This window comes from Typopeltis vanoorti, chromosome 16 (genome assembly GCF_054136105.1).
Source record: "Typopeltis vanoorti isolate ZY-2024b chromosome 16, IOZ_Tvanoo_1.0, whole genome shotgun sequence".
NCBI classification, from domain to species: domain Eukaryota; kingdom Metazoa; phylum Arthropoda; class Arachnida; order Uropygi; family Thelyphonidae; genus Typopeltis; species Typopeltis vanoorti.
Window position 1 is genome coordinate 62,634,348 of NC_143564.1, and position 21,102 is coordinate 62,655,449.

At 34.2% G+C, this 21,102-nt stretch overlaps 1 protein-coding gene across 4 annotated transcripts in view; it reads right to left on the minus strand.

Annotated features, from left to right (window-relative positions):
• Window positions 1–702: 702 nt before the first annotated feature.
• The window catches only part of LOC150098069 (synaptotagmin-5-like), a 172,130-nt gene continuing 151,730 nt past the window's right edge, over window positions 703–21,102 (minus strand). For all 4 annotated transcript variants that reach the window (XM_090406699.1, XM_090406701.1, XM_090406700.1 and 1 more), the window contains exons 4-7: window positions 17,443–17,598; window positions 11,412–11,678; window positions 9,242–9,359; window positions 703–8,050 (exon numbers count right to left, since the gene is read on the minus strand). In XM_090406699.1, the coding sequence (XP_090262825.1) occupies window positions 7,737–8,050; window positions 9,242–9,359; window positions 11,412–11,678; window positions 17,443–17,598 (855 nt within the window). In that variant the 3' untranslated portion in view covers window positions 703–7,736. The remainder of the gene's footprint in view (window positions 8,051–9,241; window positions 9,360–11,411; window positions 11,679–17,442; window positions 17,599–21,102) is intronic.

The window sequence follows — 21,102 nt, forward strand, 5'->3', positions numbered from 1 at the left end:
ACTGGAATTACTTCGCAAAGCAATCTGAATACTGTAGTGGAATTTTTGGTTGAAGCATTAAAATCCCGAGTTTCTGGAAAATGATATCCCTGTTAATCTTAAACGATAGATAGACTAACTCTGCTACTGTTTGAAATAGGCTCAAAAAGAGTTCTGTTCAACAATTAGAACCGAATCAAGAACGCTTCTTCTTCTGAAGAAGGTGAAATTCACATACAAATACTAAGGAAGTATCTAAATATACATAATATCACCTTTTCTTTTTCCCTTTAAATACGTACACTACAATGCTAATAGACTTTTGAAAAGTTTTTTGACGAGATTTCCTTCTCGTTCAATGATTTTCAAGTCTACTTTTACCCCTTTGATTTAAATTTTTCGAAGTCTATAAAAAGATATCAAGACATCGTCCATTCTTCACCTGAAAGTTAAGATGATTAATAAGCATTTTGAAATAACACACTAGTTTAAAATTAAAATAAATTAAAATTGATGAAAATAAAAACCACAACACATTAGTAACTTCGGTGGAATTCGAACCCACATAGTCAACGGCGAAGTTTTTAATGTATAGGTGTACAAATACGATGACTATTATTTGTACATAATTTTATCTCCCCCAAATGTGTTAATATCTGAGGGAGTCTCATGTGTACAAGTGAAAGCCTATTGGATCTCATTAAATTTTGTCATTGCCATATATAGCCAGTCTCTTACTTTATTAATAACGAGTGCAATAAATACATCTGATTTTACATTCATGGCAACAGTAAATAATTTGCACAATGATATGTATGTCAATGCTATATATAGATTTGTTAGTAAATATATTACAAAGATACACATATTTCAACTCGAACAAATACGAACATTCAATAAATTTATATGCTGTAAACATCGATATATGGAAATTCACGTCTCTTTTTTTATTTTAAAATAGATCTCTCCTTTTTAATTACAAATACTGATGCACACCATGATAAATTATTGCTATATATTTATATGTAATCTTTAATACCATTATCTGCCAAAAGATGGCAGCAGTTCACACAATGATCATCTTGTCTTAGAAAAATTTATTTTCTCATAATAGGAAGAAAATAAAATGTGCAAGAGAGGTGCTTTTAGATAAAAATCGGTGCTCAAAATGGGCCGGAATGATATTTCTGCAGCTGAACAATTTAGCTACTGTATTAGTATATATACTAAAATACTATTTTAAGCAAAGTTACTTCCAGTCTTCGAAACCCAGACGTAATTTTGCTCTTATCTATTTTGTTATTCCATCACTCAGTAGAACATTGTGATATGTTGTGATTCGTTTGTGAAAAAAAATATATATATACGCAATTACAACGATAAAGAGATTTTTCATAATTCGCATCTGAAGTTGTATAAAAATTTAATCCTATGTCCAAGTCTTAGTGAAAAGTCTAAGTTTATCCCATGAATACTGTATTTAATTATTACATTTATTTCATGCAATATTATAATCGCTTATAACCATTGATTTTAATTTATAAAAGTAATTCTCTGAAAGATACAATAGCTGAAATTTTTTTAAAAAAATATTTTTGAAGTTTGTCATACTAAAGATAATTATGAGCTCTGTGTCAGAAATAGTTTTTTTATATGCAGGATATTCCTGTCTTTAGAATTTTATTGACGTTTCGAAATGCTTCTTTTAAAAGTAATATAGTAGTCTTCTGTAAGACTTCATTTGATGAAACAATACCTGTTCATTGATAATTATCTAACTTGGTGAGAATGCGCAATAAATAATAGAATACTGTTCATTTCACAAAACATATCAATAATGGAATACGTTTCATTTCAGAAAATGTCAACAATGGACTATTCCTCATCTCAGGAAACAAATGAACAATAAACCATTGTTCATTTCAGAAAACTATCAACAATAAACCATTGTTTATTTAGAAAGCAAACTAACAATGGACTATTGGTAACATTATCTCACATTGTATTCGAGAATACCTATTGTAACAAAAAAAAGCAAAAAAGGCAATTATCTTCATGTAATTTTTAATTTATTGAATAGAATACGTTTCTCTGAAAGTATGTATGTATGATTTATGGCGAGTTAGAAAAACAAATGCGTATTTAAGAAATAATTAAATTTCTTTTAGAAATAATGATCAATATATAATATAATGGGAATAATACCTAGAAAATCAACACTTTGATCATACTTTTTACTGACTTATTCTCCTTAATCTAAGCAATGCATTTTGACTTTAATAAGCTTCTGCATACTTGATAATGTAGAATTCAATGCCACGATCAGTAATTTCTCTCTAATGAAAATGCAAATACCAGACGTTGAATCATGAATGAATTTGTATTGTCCCATCTCTCAATGCGACCGACTTAGTGATGCATTATCGACTCCATACGTCTGCCGTATCTGCCTTAATCGCAGCAAATTGGCGGCGCTCTTTCGGTAAAGCAAACATTATTGTCTCGACTATGATTTAAATCAAATGATCAACTGGTAAATAGCCTGAATACTACTTAGTGCTACGATCGTTTCTGCCTATCTGTAGTCTATCCAGTATTGATTACTGTTGTCAAGTGGTTTACGATGAATTATGCGAATAAAGTGAAATTCTCCGTAAGCTTTGTTTTGATAAACACCATCGAGCACATCACTTGCTTCAGTGGCGCCATTTGAAATTGGACGTGGATATTTTACAGGCTAGTGAGCAGATAAAGCGTTCTCCTTTCTCCGCACAAATACTCGCTACGTTATTAATGCAACTATGAGTTGCTGTGCTGACGACGAAAGGGGAGAGAGAGAGATGGACTTTAAAATTTTGCTATGTAGTTTATCGTTCAACGCATTCTATGAGGAGATTAATTTTTCATTCTAATTTGGCATTAAAACTTCAAAAGCTGAAATTTCTAACACCGATGCCATTCGATAAACGGACTGATACTGGAAAAGCACTTCCACGCATTTTAAATTCAGTTCTATGATACGTAACTTGCTAGATTTTTGCAGAAAATAACTTTTAATTCTTTAACTTTTTAATTATCCTCGTTGAGTTATCCAAAGATTATGGTATGATAATATCAACGGAAAAATCAAAAACTATAGCCTTTAAAGAACAAAATCTAGCAAGAACTAAAATAGCAATAGATAACAAGATCTTAGAACAGTTGAATTCGTTTAACTACCTAGGATGTATGATCACATATGAAAATGAAAAAGATATAAACGTAAAAATTGCAAAATATTTAAAAATAACAGGTGTAATTAGCCCTATATTTAAACCAAACCTAGTTCAAAAACAAACCAGGCTAAAAGTAGACAATACATTAGCCCTACCAGTCTTAATGTATGGAAGCGAAATCTGGACAATAAAACAAAAAGACAAACAAAGATTAATAACAGCAAAAATGAAGTTTATGAGAAAAACTGCAAAGTATACCCTATTTGGTCACAAAAGAAATGAAGAAATTATGAAAGAATTAAACCAAGAACCAGTAATTGAAAAAATTAAAAAATATAAACATAAATGGATGGAACACGTTCAAAGAATGAAAACAGAAAGATTACCAAAACAAGCCTTAAAGTACAAGGCATTAAGAGAAAGAAAATCAGGACGTCCTCTTAAACGATTCAACGATGACTTCTAAGGCCGGATCAGGCCATACTAGGCCTAAATCCTTGATACGCATGAACAGAAATGAACAGAAACAAAGAGTAAAACTAAAACTAAACGGACAGTTGCAAAAATTCCTGAGATTTATTGATTGTGGTCCATTTACGAGGATAATAATCATCACAATCAATAAATCTCAGGAATTTTTGCAACTGTCCGTTTAGTTTTAGTTTTACTCTTTGTTTCTGTTCATTTCTTCTCAATGGATCACTTTTCACTGCCTAATTGCTTATAACCAGTATTGAATTAATCTGTTTTACCTACCCTTGTGAACTCTTAGTTATGACGGCCTTTTATGTCATTTATTTCTTTCGCCTTAGAACAAAAGTGATGCGTGTATAATGTGCTATAATTAGCTGATCATTTTCTAGAATTTTCTATAAAGTGACGTTTTGTTCAGTGTCGGATTGTAAAAATTATGCTGTACATAATTTGAATTATAATTTGAATTAATATAATTTGAATTAATTAATTTAAATAATAGGATAAAACCCATCAACTATCTGCAATAATCGAAAAAAAAGGCAGTTCAACTATATTCATTCAAATTAATAATTGTTGTTGTGTGCTTAGCAGACGAAATGAAATGTTCAACCACTTCAAGTTAAATAAATTCATCACCTTAATAATCTTCTTATAAATAATTTATTCCAAACGACTGAGGTGTATAATACGGATCAAGGACAACGATCACCCTTATTTGAAACTCTTGAAGCGAGTAAGCCTTATATTTCCGAACTGTCAGAAGTGTGACGTCAGTGCTCGAGGCCTGTTATCGCGAGAGCAATGAGCTAACGTTTCTGACGTCAAGTGCTTGCAGTAAAGCGAACACCTGAAGGAAAGATCAATCGGAAATCGGTGGAAGTGAATGCAAAAGAGATTCAGTTTGGTAACAATTTTTTCCCCCCATGAATTGCTGGAATGGTATAAACTTTATTTGATCTTAAATGTTACATTTAATGTTTCGTTCCATTTCTGCCTATGTGAAATGACTTAAGATTACGTGAAATGTTAATCAAAATATTTAAATGAATAAGAATTGTCAGGCAAATATTATTACTTTTGTAAAAGAAACACGTTTGCTTTTATTGTGAACTATTGTAAGGTTTTTTATTTTGCTGTAAGAATTACAGAAAAATAAAACTAGTCAATAAAGTTATTTAAATTACTATTTTTTAATAAGCACATGTCGGTAAAACTACAGTATTAACAACAATAATGGGAAGTAAAGAAAATAGCTAATTGTTATTTAAAATGGCGTTGGTACACACTAAAGGGAGCCTCTAGATTTCAATCGGTTTCGACGATATCCCTTGATTGGAATAACCCAGGTTCGAATCCTGTCTGTGAATAGGGGAGCGTTTATTAGAACATCCACTCACATACGAGGGGGAGGATGTTCTAATAAACTCTGAACACGCATATGTCTACGGGCCCAAATCGCACGCACCAGACGCAGCAGAGGAGTGGCATACCAGCTACATTAAAATACTATGACCCCCCCCAATCAAGGAAATCTATCCATCTCCTAGGAGATGAAAGAGATAAACGGAAAGAATACACCGAAGATAATACGCAAATAAGCACATAGAGGAAGGAGAACACAGAGAACAAAGAGAGGATGAGGATTTCTTTGAGAATTTGTACGAATTTCAAAGGATTCGTAGAAGTCCATGGCTAGTTATCAAATAATCTCTAAAAAAGAGAAGTTATGCGATAATTTGAAGCTCAGTCAGAGGAACACACGCAATTAACAGACATAATAATAAACTAGCTTCTCAGTATTAGCTGCTTCAGCCATAATTCAAATAAAAAATAACAATCGATACTTGCCTGCTTCAGTTTTCATTTCATGTGGTAAATATTTTTATTAATATATTTTCTTTTAATAACAGTACAGAACGAATATCTTCATGAATTGACTAAAATATGGTCAAAGAGAAGATAAAGTCCCTTGGAGAGCTATACCTTTTTCAAAATGTTTTTTTTTTTTCCTTTTCGGAGGTTCCCATATTTTGAATATCTCTTGGTGTTCCGATGCTAGCAATATTTAATGGTGGATTTTTGTCTGAAATTTCCAATCCGACAGAAGACGCTTTAGACGTTTTTTACGCAGACTTATTTTATATTAAATGACAATAAATTCCATCCTACTATTAACAATTGGTAGCGTAAAAAAAAGGTAAAAATTGAAAGCATAAAAAGAATGAAATTGGAAGCCTACAAAAGGGTTTAAAAGTGTCTTATTTAGTCATTATAGGGCAGGAATCTCTAAGCATCTATCCATAATGCTAATATAAGCGGTTTAAAACCTTTCGTGCTGGGATTAACATCAAAATGTTATTTATAAAACATCACTATGTGCCTTGCCTACAATCCGTATTAAATTAAATGTAAAAGATATAACAGCTTCCTATCTGGTTATATAATTCAAAGCATATTTTAATTTTTTGTGCGCTTTTTAATTCTATGTTTATGTAAGTATAATAAATATAACTTTTTACATACATAAAAATACAAAAAATATATAAAATTGATAAACACAGAAAAAAATCCTAAACTCACCCATTATACTCATGATATACTATACGTGTTCATAAGCTTTCATAGGTGAAAATCACATAAACATCGCTTCTCAGTTTCATATAAGTTGATATTGTTGTAACTATACATTACGTGCAACAGTTCTGATTTTATAGTTATAATACCCAAGCGGACAGTTAAGGTGTCTTGTGTCCAAGAGGCACATACTGATATTAATTTGACCGATATCTCTATTTAAAAAACATCTCGAATCTACGTATTGATGATTATTTATCTGGGAATAAAATGATAAAGCACAACTCAGCTTTATATAGTACAATTGTCCTACTAGGAGTGTCTAACTTAGCAGCATAGCTGTATTCTATAGGGCATAATGTATACGATGGCAGCATAATTTAGCACAGCATAACAGTATCCTGTAGAACAGCGTAACTTAGCAGCACATATGTATTCAACAAGGTATAGTGTATCCGATATTAGCACCGGAAAACAGTATTCGACAGCAGAACTCAACTAAGTAAGATAATCTAATGCCAAAAATCACCAAATTTTTGAAAACTTATAACTACGTTGGCGAATTTCATTGGATTTTTGTGATTTATTTAATTACATTTTTTTACGTTTACTACTGTAAGAATTTCATGTAGAGGAAAAACCCGAGTTTCAAGGAAGAAAAATCCCCGCAACTTCTACATGAGGCTAGTTAACTCATCTTCAACTGGACATTCCTTATAGAGACTTTGCGCATCCTAGACGGAATTCTAACCCGCTTCTTTTCAACCAAATGGCATCGTTAATATCGACTGAGTTACGGAGGCTCACGAATGATGGAAAATAAACAACTAAAAATGGTTCTGGTAATCAAACTAAATTTCGTTCTCTTTAATATTAGTTTTTCGATTTACTTCAACAATTACAATTTTCAGATCTTCGTTAAAAAAATTCAAGAACCCAAAGTATTGATTTTTCGTTTTAAATTCGTTTTATAAACTATCCCTGGAACATTTCTTTAAAATTAAATAGCATATCAACCTTCAAAATAATCTGCTATTCGTAATACAAATGCCTTTAATGTATGATACGCACATGCTTATGCAACTCGAGCGATGTTAGTCCAAAGAAGTACTAATGGTGTGTTTGAGTACAAAGTTTTTGACATTTAAATTTTCGTATTTCTTCCAAATATCACTGAGTTTAAATAAAAATATCCGTTCTGTATTTTGAATACATGTCTGTACATGTGTATGCGCCTTTGGTTTTCATCCTCCACCCTTAAGTTTTTCACAGATAAAATACGTCGGATAGGATGAAGTTGGAATAATATTGGAAATAAGCTTTTGAATGTAGTACTCTAGTCTACGTTTGTAAATTTATATTGCAAGTTAACAATAAGCTATCTAAACAGTAAAAGCATTCGGTTTGATCTTCATTGACTAGTTGTGTCATCACGGGTTGATTAGTCCGCTAATCTCCATAAACAGGGCCAATTGATGTTCGGTACACTTATCAGCTTGGTCCAGGAGGCATTAAGACGTGCCACATCGCCACAGCCGTCTTCGAGGAGATCATATTTCTTAAGTGAGCAGCCTCATCACCTTTGGAATCGGGTGCAATCACGACTCGACCCAAAGGTTCGTTCGGACCAATGATGTTGTCGTTCATAACGTTGAATTCGAGGACTGAGGTCTTCAGCATCTCTTTGGGGACATTGAAGATCAGCGGTTCGTTAAATACAGGATTGATAGTGGATCTTTGGGTTGATGTTTTCTTTTTTTTCAAGCGGTGTCCACCATGCGATAGAGACACCTTGACGTAGGGATCTGTAAAAGAAATAAGCCATGCTTAAAAAATAAAAAAGTATTTGTGCTGATGAATTTCTAAAAAAAGCAACTCAAATCCAATTTTAAAATAAAAAAAAACATTATCTTTTGCTAGTAGAGTCGGCCTTCCATTGTGACGTATACAGGATCGCGAAGTTGAAGTTATTATATCTATTTCATAACATGCATCAATAGAACAATTTCAAATGTATAGTAACAGCAATTATGTGTGCATGAGTGCGTGCGCGCGTGTGTGTGTGATGACTAGCATGGAAACTTTCTTCATCCAAAATACGTCTGTCGCTGACATTTACCGGAAATGTTTACCACTAAGTTCATTTAATATATTTAAAAACTTTCGTCATCAAAAGAAGGGCTAGACTCCTCCATGACACACGATAATTCAAGAATTATTTCTGTTTGGGTGCAAATTCTATTTAATCCTCATTTTTCATAGCACTGAAGACATCTTACTGTGCCAGATGCACATACAGTAACTGGATTACGAGAATTAATGGTCAAGTAGGGCCTAGAAACGGATTAAATGGAAAATTCATTCCTGGTGGATACCCTTTAACTTTCCCATATAAAGTTTTCAAACTTTCGGACTCGGTGTAATAATTGGGATTCATGTTGTGCACTCAACCCATAATATGTAGTTGTTTATATCTCCAAGAAATAAACGTCCTAAAAAAAGAAATTAGGAAATTTTAAATGTCGCTATCGTGTCAGGAAAATATTGGATAAAATCACTGACCAGAAAGTGTTCATTAACAAATAATCCACGTGCATGTGATTCCGTGCCGAAAATTTTATTGTACACATAACAATTGAAATATTAATAGCTGGTATTGTAATTGTGCTTCAAAGCACAATTGCAATGCAATAGTTAGTGCTGCCATCTATCAAGGACTTTCTATTTTTGTTTTTGTTTTTTTACAGTTAAATTTTATTTCATTTTTTTAACGAAAGATAGATTGCCACTTATAATTTAATATAACTATTTTGCTCAGTAAAAATGGTCTGCTATCGAAATCAATCTGCCCTGTTTAAACATTTTTACAAAACGCATCTAATAGCATGTACAGTTTGTTTCTGATATTTTCTAACTTTCAGGAAAAACAGAAAGGATAGTAAGAATAATTTATAAATTTACTACAGAGTCTTAAATTGACTAAACTAAACACTAACCGGATATGTTTTTCGTCTCGTCCACTGGTTTTAGGTTGCGACCCTTAAGTATGACGACTGTCAGACGTTCCGCGCTAGGGAGGTATCCAAGCGAAAACATCAAGTCTCCTAGATCAGGCTGTGAAAGAAAGAAAAGTTAACAATGAAAAAAATTATGACAGTCCAATAAACATTTCATTTGACAAAACTGAATTTTTAAGATTGAACTTCACGTTTAGATTCAGACACAATAAATATAAGCGCTAATAAATGTTAGGAAGATTTTTATTATTATTATTATTATTTAGTTATAACAATGGGCCATCGCGAAGCTCACATAAAAAAGAATTTATCTGTGAGCTTTCTTGGCAAAACTCTTGATTGTCTTCAAGGATTGGTCTGTGCTAGTAAAATGTACTTAATTTTGTTCAAAAGGCCTTCTTTAAAAAAGTATTTCAATTTCATTGAGGATGTTTGGATCACATCATTTGCAATCAAAATGCAGTTTAATTTGAATAATAATGAAGGGGAAAAAACAGTATGTTATGTGCGTTGAATAGTACATCCAACGTAACATCATCCAGAAGTGGAATTACTTTCAAAGAGCTGCTATAGCTGTGGCATAAAAATAATTGTTTATCATATTGCGATACCTCTTGGCAAGTCACAGAACCTGACTGGCGAATGTCCTCAAAGAAGAATGGTCCGATGATAAACGAAGCTGTAAACTCGCGTCAGAAGTAACTTTGGCTGAATCCAAAGGAATTTATTTGATTGCATGAGGCTTTTTTGTAGCCCATGTCCGGAAAATGTGGATATTCACAGCTCCGTTCACCTCATCATCCCACAAAATCATTCATGGCCACGCAGCATCCTACTCCACTTGAGCGAGGAATGTTAAAGAGAATATCAGTCGACTTTCAAAGTCCTGCGGGAGTAACTCCTGTGTCAGGATTATCGTGAATGGGTAAAAATGCAGAATCTTCTGTAGAATTTTCCATATAGTTGTGTAAGGAATAACCATATGTCTTGATACAGCACGTGCACTGCAGGAATAAAACTGTTCTTCATGGCCTGCTGCACACAACAACAGTAGCAATTTCACTTGTGAATTGACTTGTGAATCAATTCGCTCAATTCATTTGTCAATTGATTGGTTTGCGACCTCTGCCAAGTCTTACTACCAACGATCCCGTTTCTTCAAAATGACTAATCCTTCGTCGCAAAGCATGGAGATCGTGGATCTCCTCAGCATTTGTTCAGGCGAAGAAATTCGCGGAGTGCAGCAACAGCATTGCAATTGTTAAGTAGTACGTTTTTTTCTCTGATATCGCTTCCGCATGATGTACAATGTATTTCTGCAAAGTTTAGCAGAATTTCGATCACTGGGTGGCGCTCTACAAGGCCTTAAACAAGAATACTTTAATTTTGATCATCCTGTACTTGCAAGGCCATCTGAAATAGTGTTTTGTTTATATATATATAAACGTATTTCTGGAGTCCTAACTTTTCTCGGAAACTTGTGAGGATTTACGAGAGCAGACAGACATTTATAAATTGAGTGAATGAGAAAACTAAGTTTTTTTTCTTAAACTAACTTATTTCTTGAACAGTCGTGTATATGCTGCTGTTTGTGATATTATGTCATATGTTTTCTTCATTAAAATATTTGCAGTAGCAGGTCGTTTTCATAATTCTTTCCGATAAATTTTATGAAAATTTTCGTTGAAGTTCCTCGAAAAAAATTCTCAAAAAATTTATAAAACACCATTCTAAAAGTTTTCGTAAAAATATAATGCTCTCATGTTTAACGTTGGGAGTTATGTTTTGATTTTTATTAACAGTAACGGCTACGTATTTCGAAATTCACTGGTGATTGCATGTTTCAAAGATAATTCCTAATATAGTTTTCAGCTTTATTCTACAGCTCCACATGTTGAGAGTATCAGAAAATAGTTACAACTTGGCTAGTTTCAACTACTTAGCTTTACTAAGTTTGAGACAGTTTTAACTAACTGAAATGAAATAATAAATGAAAGAAAAATAAGGAAAGTGAAATTTCGAGACAACACAGGAAGAAATATATTTCAAGTGAATCTAAAACATTACAATTCAATGTACATAAAGCATCTTAAATGATGAGTTTCAAATAATAACAGTTAACAATATGACGCAATAAACAAATCCTTACTTTGTCATCAGCGTCTTCGAGTTGTACTATGGGTTTGCACAACACATGTTCTGTACTGAGGTCTAAGGACTGTAGAGGAACTTCCACTCCACCCATACACTGATGACGAGAGTATTCGTCATAGTCGTAGATTAGAATTTCCAGAGTGCGCTGACCCAACTCTGTAGGAATAACTTCAAACACGAATTCCTCAGCAAACTGTGGGCATAGCGTCTTTCTGTGGATGCTGCTTTGACGGAAATTTCGTCTATCGGGAAGAAGACGAATCTGAAAAAAAAATCGGAGTTGAAATGAATGTCAACTCAGATGGAAAAAGTGTTGAGTTAAGGTACAGCGGAAATTCTCAAAAGAAAGTTCTGATATGATATTTCTCAGTTGGAATTTTTAGTAAAATATACTGCAGTTTGATATAAACAAGACAATTTAAACCAAGGTTAGGATGAAACTATGGCTGATTTTGCCTGTCTACTCTCCATTCATCTGGTGTTGTGCAGTAGCGAACAAATTAATACGAACACTCACATTTTAAAGAAAAATTTTAATTTCGCAAGAAACTAAGTATAAAAATTAAACTTCAACTTTACCTAATAATGTAGGCACTCCTGTGTTCCTCATAAGTTCATTAATTCGCTTAGGCATGGACTCTACTAATTTAGATCACGTTTTTCTTATTTCTGAATCCCGAAATTATACTTTTATAATGGATTGTACTGAGTTATCCTTTGTATCAAAATTTAATTTTCCAAGTCTCTTTTCACTATGGCCCACAAGTGATCTATTGGGTTAATGACCGGAGAGTTACCAGGCCACTGAAGCAACTGGATGTTGTGATTTTTGAGGAACTCTTTTACTTTTTTGAAGTGTGGCATGGCGTGAGATCATGTACGAAGATGAGTTCTTTGTCTTTCTGGATCTGTGGGACCACTCTTTTCTCTGATATTTTTGTGTTGGTCACTTTTTATCATCTTGTCACCAGACACAAGTGGTCCTGGACCGTCATGTGTAAAACAACTCCAGAACATCTCTTCAGCTGCGTGATTAGGAGGTTGTTGAAGGGGAACAGGAGAAATGGCTCTCATCTGAGCCATTTCTTTGTCCAACGAATATGATCTCCTTTTGTCCACTGCAACTCCTTTTTCTGCATAGCCTTCATCAACAATTGTTTCTTTTTTTTGTCTGTGGGCTTCCAACAATCTGTGGTGAACTGTTATGTCAGAAACATTAATCCCACTAGCTGCCAAGTCTATATTTAAATCTACAGCAGACAATCTTGGACTCATTTTGCTTTTTCTGACTAGTAAGTGTAGTTTCCTTTTTCGCCCATATTTTCCTTTTCATTTTCCATAAACCTCTTTACAATTGCATTAACAGTACCCAAACCAACACCACAATCATTAGCAATTTGTATTTGAGCCATGGATGTGTGTGTGTGCTGAAAACGAGTACATATTTTTGAAAGCATTCGTGGAGATATATCCATTTTATAGCTACAAAAAATGAATAAAACACTAGAATGTCAACTTAATTACACCATTAAAAACGTTCCACACTATTAATAAACCTCGTAGAGACAGTTAAAACATAGCACTCAACTAAAATATTGAAGTAAAACCGAAACCAGCACTGAAACAAAAACCAAAAACTTGACGGAAATTCGGCTTGTTGGAATTAATTTGTTCGCTACTGTAGGTTCGAGTCTCAATGTGGCATGGATTTTTGGACATGGTCGTCAATGATCTTCATCACTTGATTGAATTCCTCTACCCTGCTTACTGGAGACCTGAAGTTATTTGAAAAAGTATCGTTATTACCAGGAGGAGACTGACGTATCGGTCCTTAGTTATCCGCGATACTAACATCTTAGGGTTCACAGTCTTTCACATTTTCTAACACTTTAATAATTTTTCATGCTTATATAATTTTTGGCTGTTTCATATTTTTGGAAAATATTAAAACTGCATTAAAAATCTTTCTGAATAGCTTTTAGGAAGGCTTTCGACAATATTTAGGAGGCTGTTTTAGCCCACAACTAACTCGTTGTAACGTATACTAATAAACTGAACTTATTTAAGTAATTTGTTTATATGTGTGAGAATACAAACCAAGCCGAAGGTTATGAAGGATGAAAAATGTGGTTACTTCCTCTCTGTGTGTGTGTGTGCATGTTACTCTGCCTCCTTCAAGCGTTCTCATTATCTCAGAATCTGTTTTCTTTTCATTCTTTCGTAGTCGAGATAGAATGAAAGAAAATTCAGTGAGCCTAATGATCGTTTGAAGTGGAAACCGAATAATTAGAACTCCGGGCTACAAAGAGATTGGATGGGTGCAACTAAGGGGTGCATTTAAATTTCAGAAAATGAAAAGGGATAAAGAATTTAAAATTTATTTCGTTTCAAGCCAAGTGGAGAAAACAAATGAATTTTGATATCAGCTAAATGGACAGTGAAATGAATGGTGGATATTTGCAAAAATGAATGGAGAGAGAGAGAGAGAGAGAGAGAGAGAGAGAGAGAGAGAGAGAGAGAGAGAGAGAGAGAGTGAAATATATAGAAATTCGTAGAACGTGGGAAATAAATGCAGAAAGTCAAACTAATGCATACAATAGAATAATTAGATATAAAATTATTGAAGTAAGGGGAATGATAGCACCTGGAAAAGAATCAAGAACCGACTTGACTTTAATTTTACGTCGGAGAAAATTATCGACTGCAGTTGGCCTGAATTCCCTTTTTATTAACTGCTGTATTTACTCATGCGCTGACGTCGATTTCTGCTTGGGGTAGCTTTCTGACCTTCATTGTAAGTAATGTCTGCTATATCCGTAGGACGAAATTATAGTTTAGAATAAAATTAAAGCAAATTTAAAATTACCGATACTGAAGCAGCTAATTATTTCCCATTTTTATTCGTCATGTCGTAATCCATTTTATTGTTCAATTCTGTTAATTTTTAAACAAAAAAAGCCAGGATTGTGTGCATGCGTGTGTGTCATTGAATTTAAATCAAATTATTATTGAGAGTCATTCTCAATGAAAAATCGATTAACTTCTAATTTCTTGTCAGATCCACAGTAGTCATAGGCGTGGATTCTCTCAAAGGGTTTCCTGACTGTTTTTATTTCTGGTTTTAGCAGTTTTCATCACTGCTATCCTCAGTTGCAGTATAGTGAACTATTTGGAATAATCATAAAGGAATTTCAGTTATTGATGTATTGTCATCAACAGAGACATTAAAAAAACGAAAGGTTTCTTCCCTATTCCTGTAGTGCATTGAAATCATTTCTTTTAATTTAAAACCTAGAAAAACTAATCCTTCTGGCAACTTCATCATTTGAATTATTTAGCAAATTCCAGTGATTTGTTATCGGTGGAATAATCTAGAGATTATTCCACTGATTATTCGTGTGATTATTCGTGGTAGAATAATGAATAGAACGTGGTAGAACACACACACACACACACACACACACACACACACACACACACACACACACACACACACACACACACACACACACACACACACACACACACACACACACACACACACACACACACACACACACACACACACACACACACACACACACACACACACACACACACACACACACACACACACACACACACACACACACACACACACACAATAACTTGGAATGTCTTGATGCGTCGCTGAACTGGAAGCCTGAGCGAATATATTGTGTTTCATTAAGTTTGTATGGTATTTTGGGTGCGTGTTTCTTCTTCGTAGTATGTCCTTAGAGCTCTTTTCAGGCTATTGTAGTTTGTAAGGTTTCTGTATTCAAAAGGTAATCTGTTTATCATGTCTGGGATGTAGAAGTTTCGCGTGGCCTTTCCGCAGTGATTATTGTATTTATATGTGATATAATTAGTTGTCTGAGGTCTTGTTATACGGTACGTATTTCTGACTGTCCTGTAGTTGGCATCGAAATAATGTTTCAGCAAAGCTGCGTAGCGACATAAATGTTTGATGTCAGTATTTTGTGTTCTGACATTGCAGTGTATATAAGGTCGATATTGTCTCTTTGTCCCCAAAAGATCACCTTTATCATTTTGTACTGTAACGAGATTAATCTATAAATAAATAAATTAAAAAAAAAACATAGGAGATATACTGGAGATATTTTTGGTCGCCACATTATTGACATCATTATATATTACTGTAATATTTCGACTCGATCTATGTTAGCTTCGAATCCGAATGCCGCGTAGTTTTCTTTCCACAAATACTTCTACTTATTTAAAGAAGTATTCTTAGTGCGAGTAACAATTCCTCATAGTTAACAATCTTTTTAAAGAAGTACCAAACTCTCAAACACAAATCAGTTCTAATTTTAATTTCCCTCTCTCTCTCTCTCTCTCTCTCTCTCTCTCTCTCTCCTACTCTCTCTATATTATTCTCTTTGCAGTTATCCTAACTAGCAAAAATCTTAAACACGGCATCCTTTCCTTCCGGAACAATGCATGAAGATAGATTGAGCGGTGAAGAAAAGTATCTTATCCCATCCGTAAAACCACTTTCGATGTTAGCGCTATTTGATTTTTCTTCACGTCACATCGACCGTGACTCTGAGTCGGTGGTGTGTGTTTATTGTCTCTCCTACTTGTCACCATTGTCTATTGGAATGCTCTGTCGTCCTCCCGCGACCATCAACCGTTTCTTTCTTTATGTCCTATCGATTGTGCTCGCTCTCCTCTAATTATTAGTGAGCCCAGCTTGGAACAAAGATGGGGGTTGGGGAACAAATGCGATAGCAGTCCACGCACATTTTCCTTCCTTCTATTGACTCGTGATTCAAGAAGCCATGCTGATCATTAGTAAAACCAATAACTTTTTTAAATAACTAGATAGTCATCAACCCTCCCTTTTCTGTTCCTGTTTTTCTTCTTCTCTTTCTCCTCACATCCTAATGATTGATGGGTAGGGATGCTATATTATTAGGGAATAATAACATAACAATATGATTTCCTGTTGTTTTCCTTGAGAAGCAATAAATATTTTGTGTCTGTAGGCTTGTTCAGGGGACCAGTTTGCTTGTGTGAGGAGTAAAAACCATAGAAACCTTTACACCGACGTATGAGACCGGTTTACTCAATTTCACTTGAAAAGGCCCGATATAGACTATTAAAATAACCAGATATTGTACAGTAGGCTCACCGGCTTAGTTGCTTTGGGGAAAATCAAACTAACCGATCACTCAACTAACTCTTTAATGATTCACATGAAATAAATAAATCTTATTTGATAAGCGGAGTGGCGTCTGTTCTGACTAAAGTGATTTGGCAAATTACTTTAAGCAAAATACTGGAAAGAGCATTTTAGAATAGGAAGGTCTATGATGTGACTATTTAATATGAAAATTCAAATAATCTCGCAGTAGATCTCAAAGATATTTATTTGGGTTCATATGAAATGCCAGGATGTGTACATAAAGCAAAAACTAAAGAAGAATTAACAGAATTAATTATCACCTATTTTATCACTCTTCTAATTGGCACGCGCAAACAGAATTCACTGTTGCCATAGAAGCATGAAAGCATAACGTATCATATGGAGGTGAACAGACTATATGTTGTTTGGTTGCTGCTAAACCAAAATTAAATCAAGTTCACTTTCTCTGTACCGATTGATAGAATTAAATGTGAATTTGACTAAGTATCCTAAATATTACTACTATCAAATTTAATTTTGAGTTAGACATTGTTATTGTGCAGCCATCTACCACTTTAATTCTATCCTAAGCAGACCAGTACGAAAACTCCCTTCAGTGACACTTAAATCCAAGTGCTCTAAGAAAGCACTGACCACTCTTATTACAAGAATAACGAGAAAAGACATGACTTGTTCTAACTCCTGTTTCGAGAGTTAACACTCGGCTAATGTCGAATAAAAGTGGCAGATTGTTATGATAAAATATTTAACCGGATATAGCTTGCATAATATTGAAATAACCGGGACACATTCATGGTAGAGAAGCTTCGTTTCTGTTTCTCATCGAAAATCTTACCTTAGCATAGGGGTCTGCTGTGCCGCTGAAGTCCCTGGCCATAAGATCGCGTGCTTGTATCAAACGAACACAAAGCAGACAAAACTGAGTGCTGTAACAAATCGACATGTGGATTGTTCCTCGTGAGTCTTCTTGAACGGTGGATTCATCTGCTTCCTAATAAGGTATTAAGTAAAATAAATTAAAAGACAATCTAGGACAATTAACTACATATAAGAAAAGCATCGATGGAAATTGAATACAATAAAGTAGCAACTCTGAATAGCAGATTTATTCTATAAATAAATAAATAAACCTTCCGATGCCTTTTCATTAGATAAAATGAATAAGAAACACACTAAATTTAGTAAATTAATAGATTGATCGGTCTTCATTTGTCGCTATCATGATAATTGAGAGCATTATTGATGGCTTGCTAAATGAAATGAGACGAAAATACGAACGTCGCCATCTAGTGTTCTTAATCATAACTAGAGGTATATATACATTCTATTGGATAACTGTTGTGAATTGCACAGTTAAGAGCCAGACCTTCTACGTAGATGGGGAAGGGAATCCTACTTTTCTATCAAAATCTACTAAGGGATTGTCTGACATAAAGATTGACAAAAGTCGTAGAAAAAAAGTTCATTTAATAGGACACTAGATCTATGACATCTTATGCTGATTTTGTGTGACGGAAGTTACTACAAGGCCACTCAGACACGAGCAGATTAACTGTGTCGTAAATAACTAAGCACATAAACTGTATGTTGTTCCAAACAGCAGCTAATCACATAAATAGACGCTTTGATCGAACTGGATTATTGAAATTACTTCATTAAATAAACTAAACTACTGGAAATTGAGTAGAGTAATTTGAAAACATACCAACTTATATATTCGTAAGGCTTAGCATTCAGAGAACTGCTGTTGTAAATTATTTAGCTGAAATGTTCTCCTAAATATTAAAACGATCAAATGTGATCCCTTGTGACAACCCCATTATGACAAATAACTGGCATTAATCTCCTTACGAAGAGAGCGACGTGGTCCTTCAGACGAAGAAGTAATCTCCACGGTGATTATGAGTGCCTGAACAAAAGAGAAGCAAATGCGTTTTCATAGTTCGTAAAGAAAGCACTCGCTTATCAATCACCTTAGCTTGTGGGAGATGATTGCAAAGTAGACCCATTAAAGATGTACGATGCACATAAATAGTGCCATAAAAGGCGAAATGCCTATCCAGGAAATGAGAAAATATTGTTACGCTGAAATACTTACATTCTTTTGACATATGGGAACCATTTTGCTGGGATCTTATTCCATTTGATGAATGACAAAAATCACTTTTTCAAGCAGTGCTAGCGTAGCATGTTTTACGATGTCTTTAGTTTGAGTAGCACTCACAAAGAACAACAAAATACAAGTTGACATCGGATTTTATCATTACAAATGTGACTCATTGTTTCTGTTTCATTTCAATTTTCTAATGTTTTCGTTTATATTTGAAAACATTGTAACATGGTTTGCATTTAATGTTTTAGACATATTTATACACTATTTCGAAGATAAAGAATAACGTTTTCTGCCATATATGGACTATTTCAAAATTAACATAAGGCTCAAGGTTTAATTAATCATGATAATTTCTCCTGGATAGCATACTCGGAAGAATAAACGTCACAAGTACTCTTTGGCTGATAAAGGCCTTGATTCAAACCTTGTTTCTGATTGGGAGAATCTGTGAAATGTTCCCAATGAGAAACAAGTTTTGGATTAGGAATCTTTCTGCGAAATAGCTTCCTCCTCTGAAGGCTAATCTTGAAGGCCATTTTCATATTTTTACTCCCGCTAACTTTGGTTTTTAATCCGCTTATTCACACACCACCTGAGAATATATTGTAAAGACGATAACTGTATCTGGAGGCTACTCTTGATCCCCTTGGCCAAGCAAGTGACTATTCAAGGTTCAAGCCAGTAGACTCAACTCCCTTCCTCCCTTCCCCGGAAAGATTTTCCAGTGACCTACATATTTTCTTCATAGTTTTCCTTGAAACCGTCAAAATCGTATTTAACGAAATATATGGATCTGGATATTAATATTTGTAAATCATCTATCTAGTTCGTAGCTCACTTGGTTTCCTCTTAGCTCGTTAAACCTGGGTTCGAATTCCGTCTTTAACGCGAAGAATCTTTATAATAAATTTAGTTTAATTCTTTATCCAAGTGTGAGCAAACAAAGTTTGCGCCTGAAAGTATCTTCAGGACTGGGGTAAGGTGGTACAACACCAGGGCACTCCTTGCAAAGGTGGAGATGACCTGCTAATGCTTCTGCCTGGTATCTCCACTTGGGCCTGGCTCCCACTGAAGAGACCTCAATAAAGGTCGAAACTAGTCTGGGTTGTGGCCCTTCCCTTAATGCATGACATTAGACATCTGCAAGGAGATGTGTTTTGCATTATGGGAGATACTGAGATAGAAGTGTTGGTAGCTTCCTCCACCTTTGCAACGAGTTCTCCTGGTGTTGTACCACCTTACCCCAGTCCTGAAGATACTTTCCGGCGCAAATTTTGTTTGCTCACACTTGGATAAAGGATTAAACTAAATTTATGATACTCTAACCAAGTGAAAAATAAACTTTCAACGCGAAGAATCTTTATCAGGGCTTTTAAATGAAAGGTGAGTTAGCCTAACTTATACAGAGGTGAAAGGTTTTTCTCTCAGGAACTCGGAATTTTTGTCCCTCAAAAGAAATCAAGCCGTGAACACACACATATCTGCAGGAATGAAAAGTATTCGCCCTTAGGAGATGTAACAGAGGAGTGGCAAGTCGGATGCATTAATTGCTCTTAAACCCCTAATCAACCAGACTGAACCCGTATCGAGAATTGAAGGGAAATCGTCTAGTTGAAGAGAAAATATTATTCTTTTCAAAATAGTTGAAATAGAGAGAAATAATGCATTTAGCACATCAGAAATAAACGTAATGTTAACATTACAGAGTTCCGTCTTTTGTCTAAATTTTTTATAAGATTTCATTTACAATAACATCGCATAATTTCTCCGTGTTGTACGATTTAATATCAGTTCTATCACAACAGTTAACCTGACTAACTGTTTACCTTGCTAACGAGGTACGGAACCACATATAATATCAATTTACTATTAAAATTACATACATCGTTAAATTCCAAACAAGCAATTCATGACCTTTTTTGAGCGGCGGAGGTCAGTTAAGATTTTTTAATATAATTTTCCGCTTTTAATCTGTTGAAGCACCATTTCCCTGAATTATGATGATTCTTATTTTTAGAGGTACCTGTGGCATAGTATAATTATTAAAAGAACACGTAAGACCACAGTAATAACTTTTAATTAATAAAGGTACAGATATTTCATATTAAAACTAATAGTACATCTTCAGTGTACATCTTCAGTTCGTTACTTGTATTCCATTCCTATAACTGTTTGTGTGACACTGAAGATGTACTATTAGTTTTAGAATGAAATATCTGTATCTTTATTAATTAAAAGTTATTACTGTGGTCTTACCTGTTCTTTTAATAATCTCCCTGAATACGTATCTTTAAGCAATAATGTCTTCTCTGTTTCAGTAGTAACTCGCAATCTTAGAGACAACAAATAGCCTCAACCCAAGGACTATTTTGTTGTAAAAGA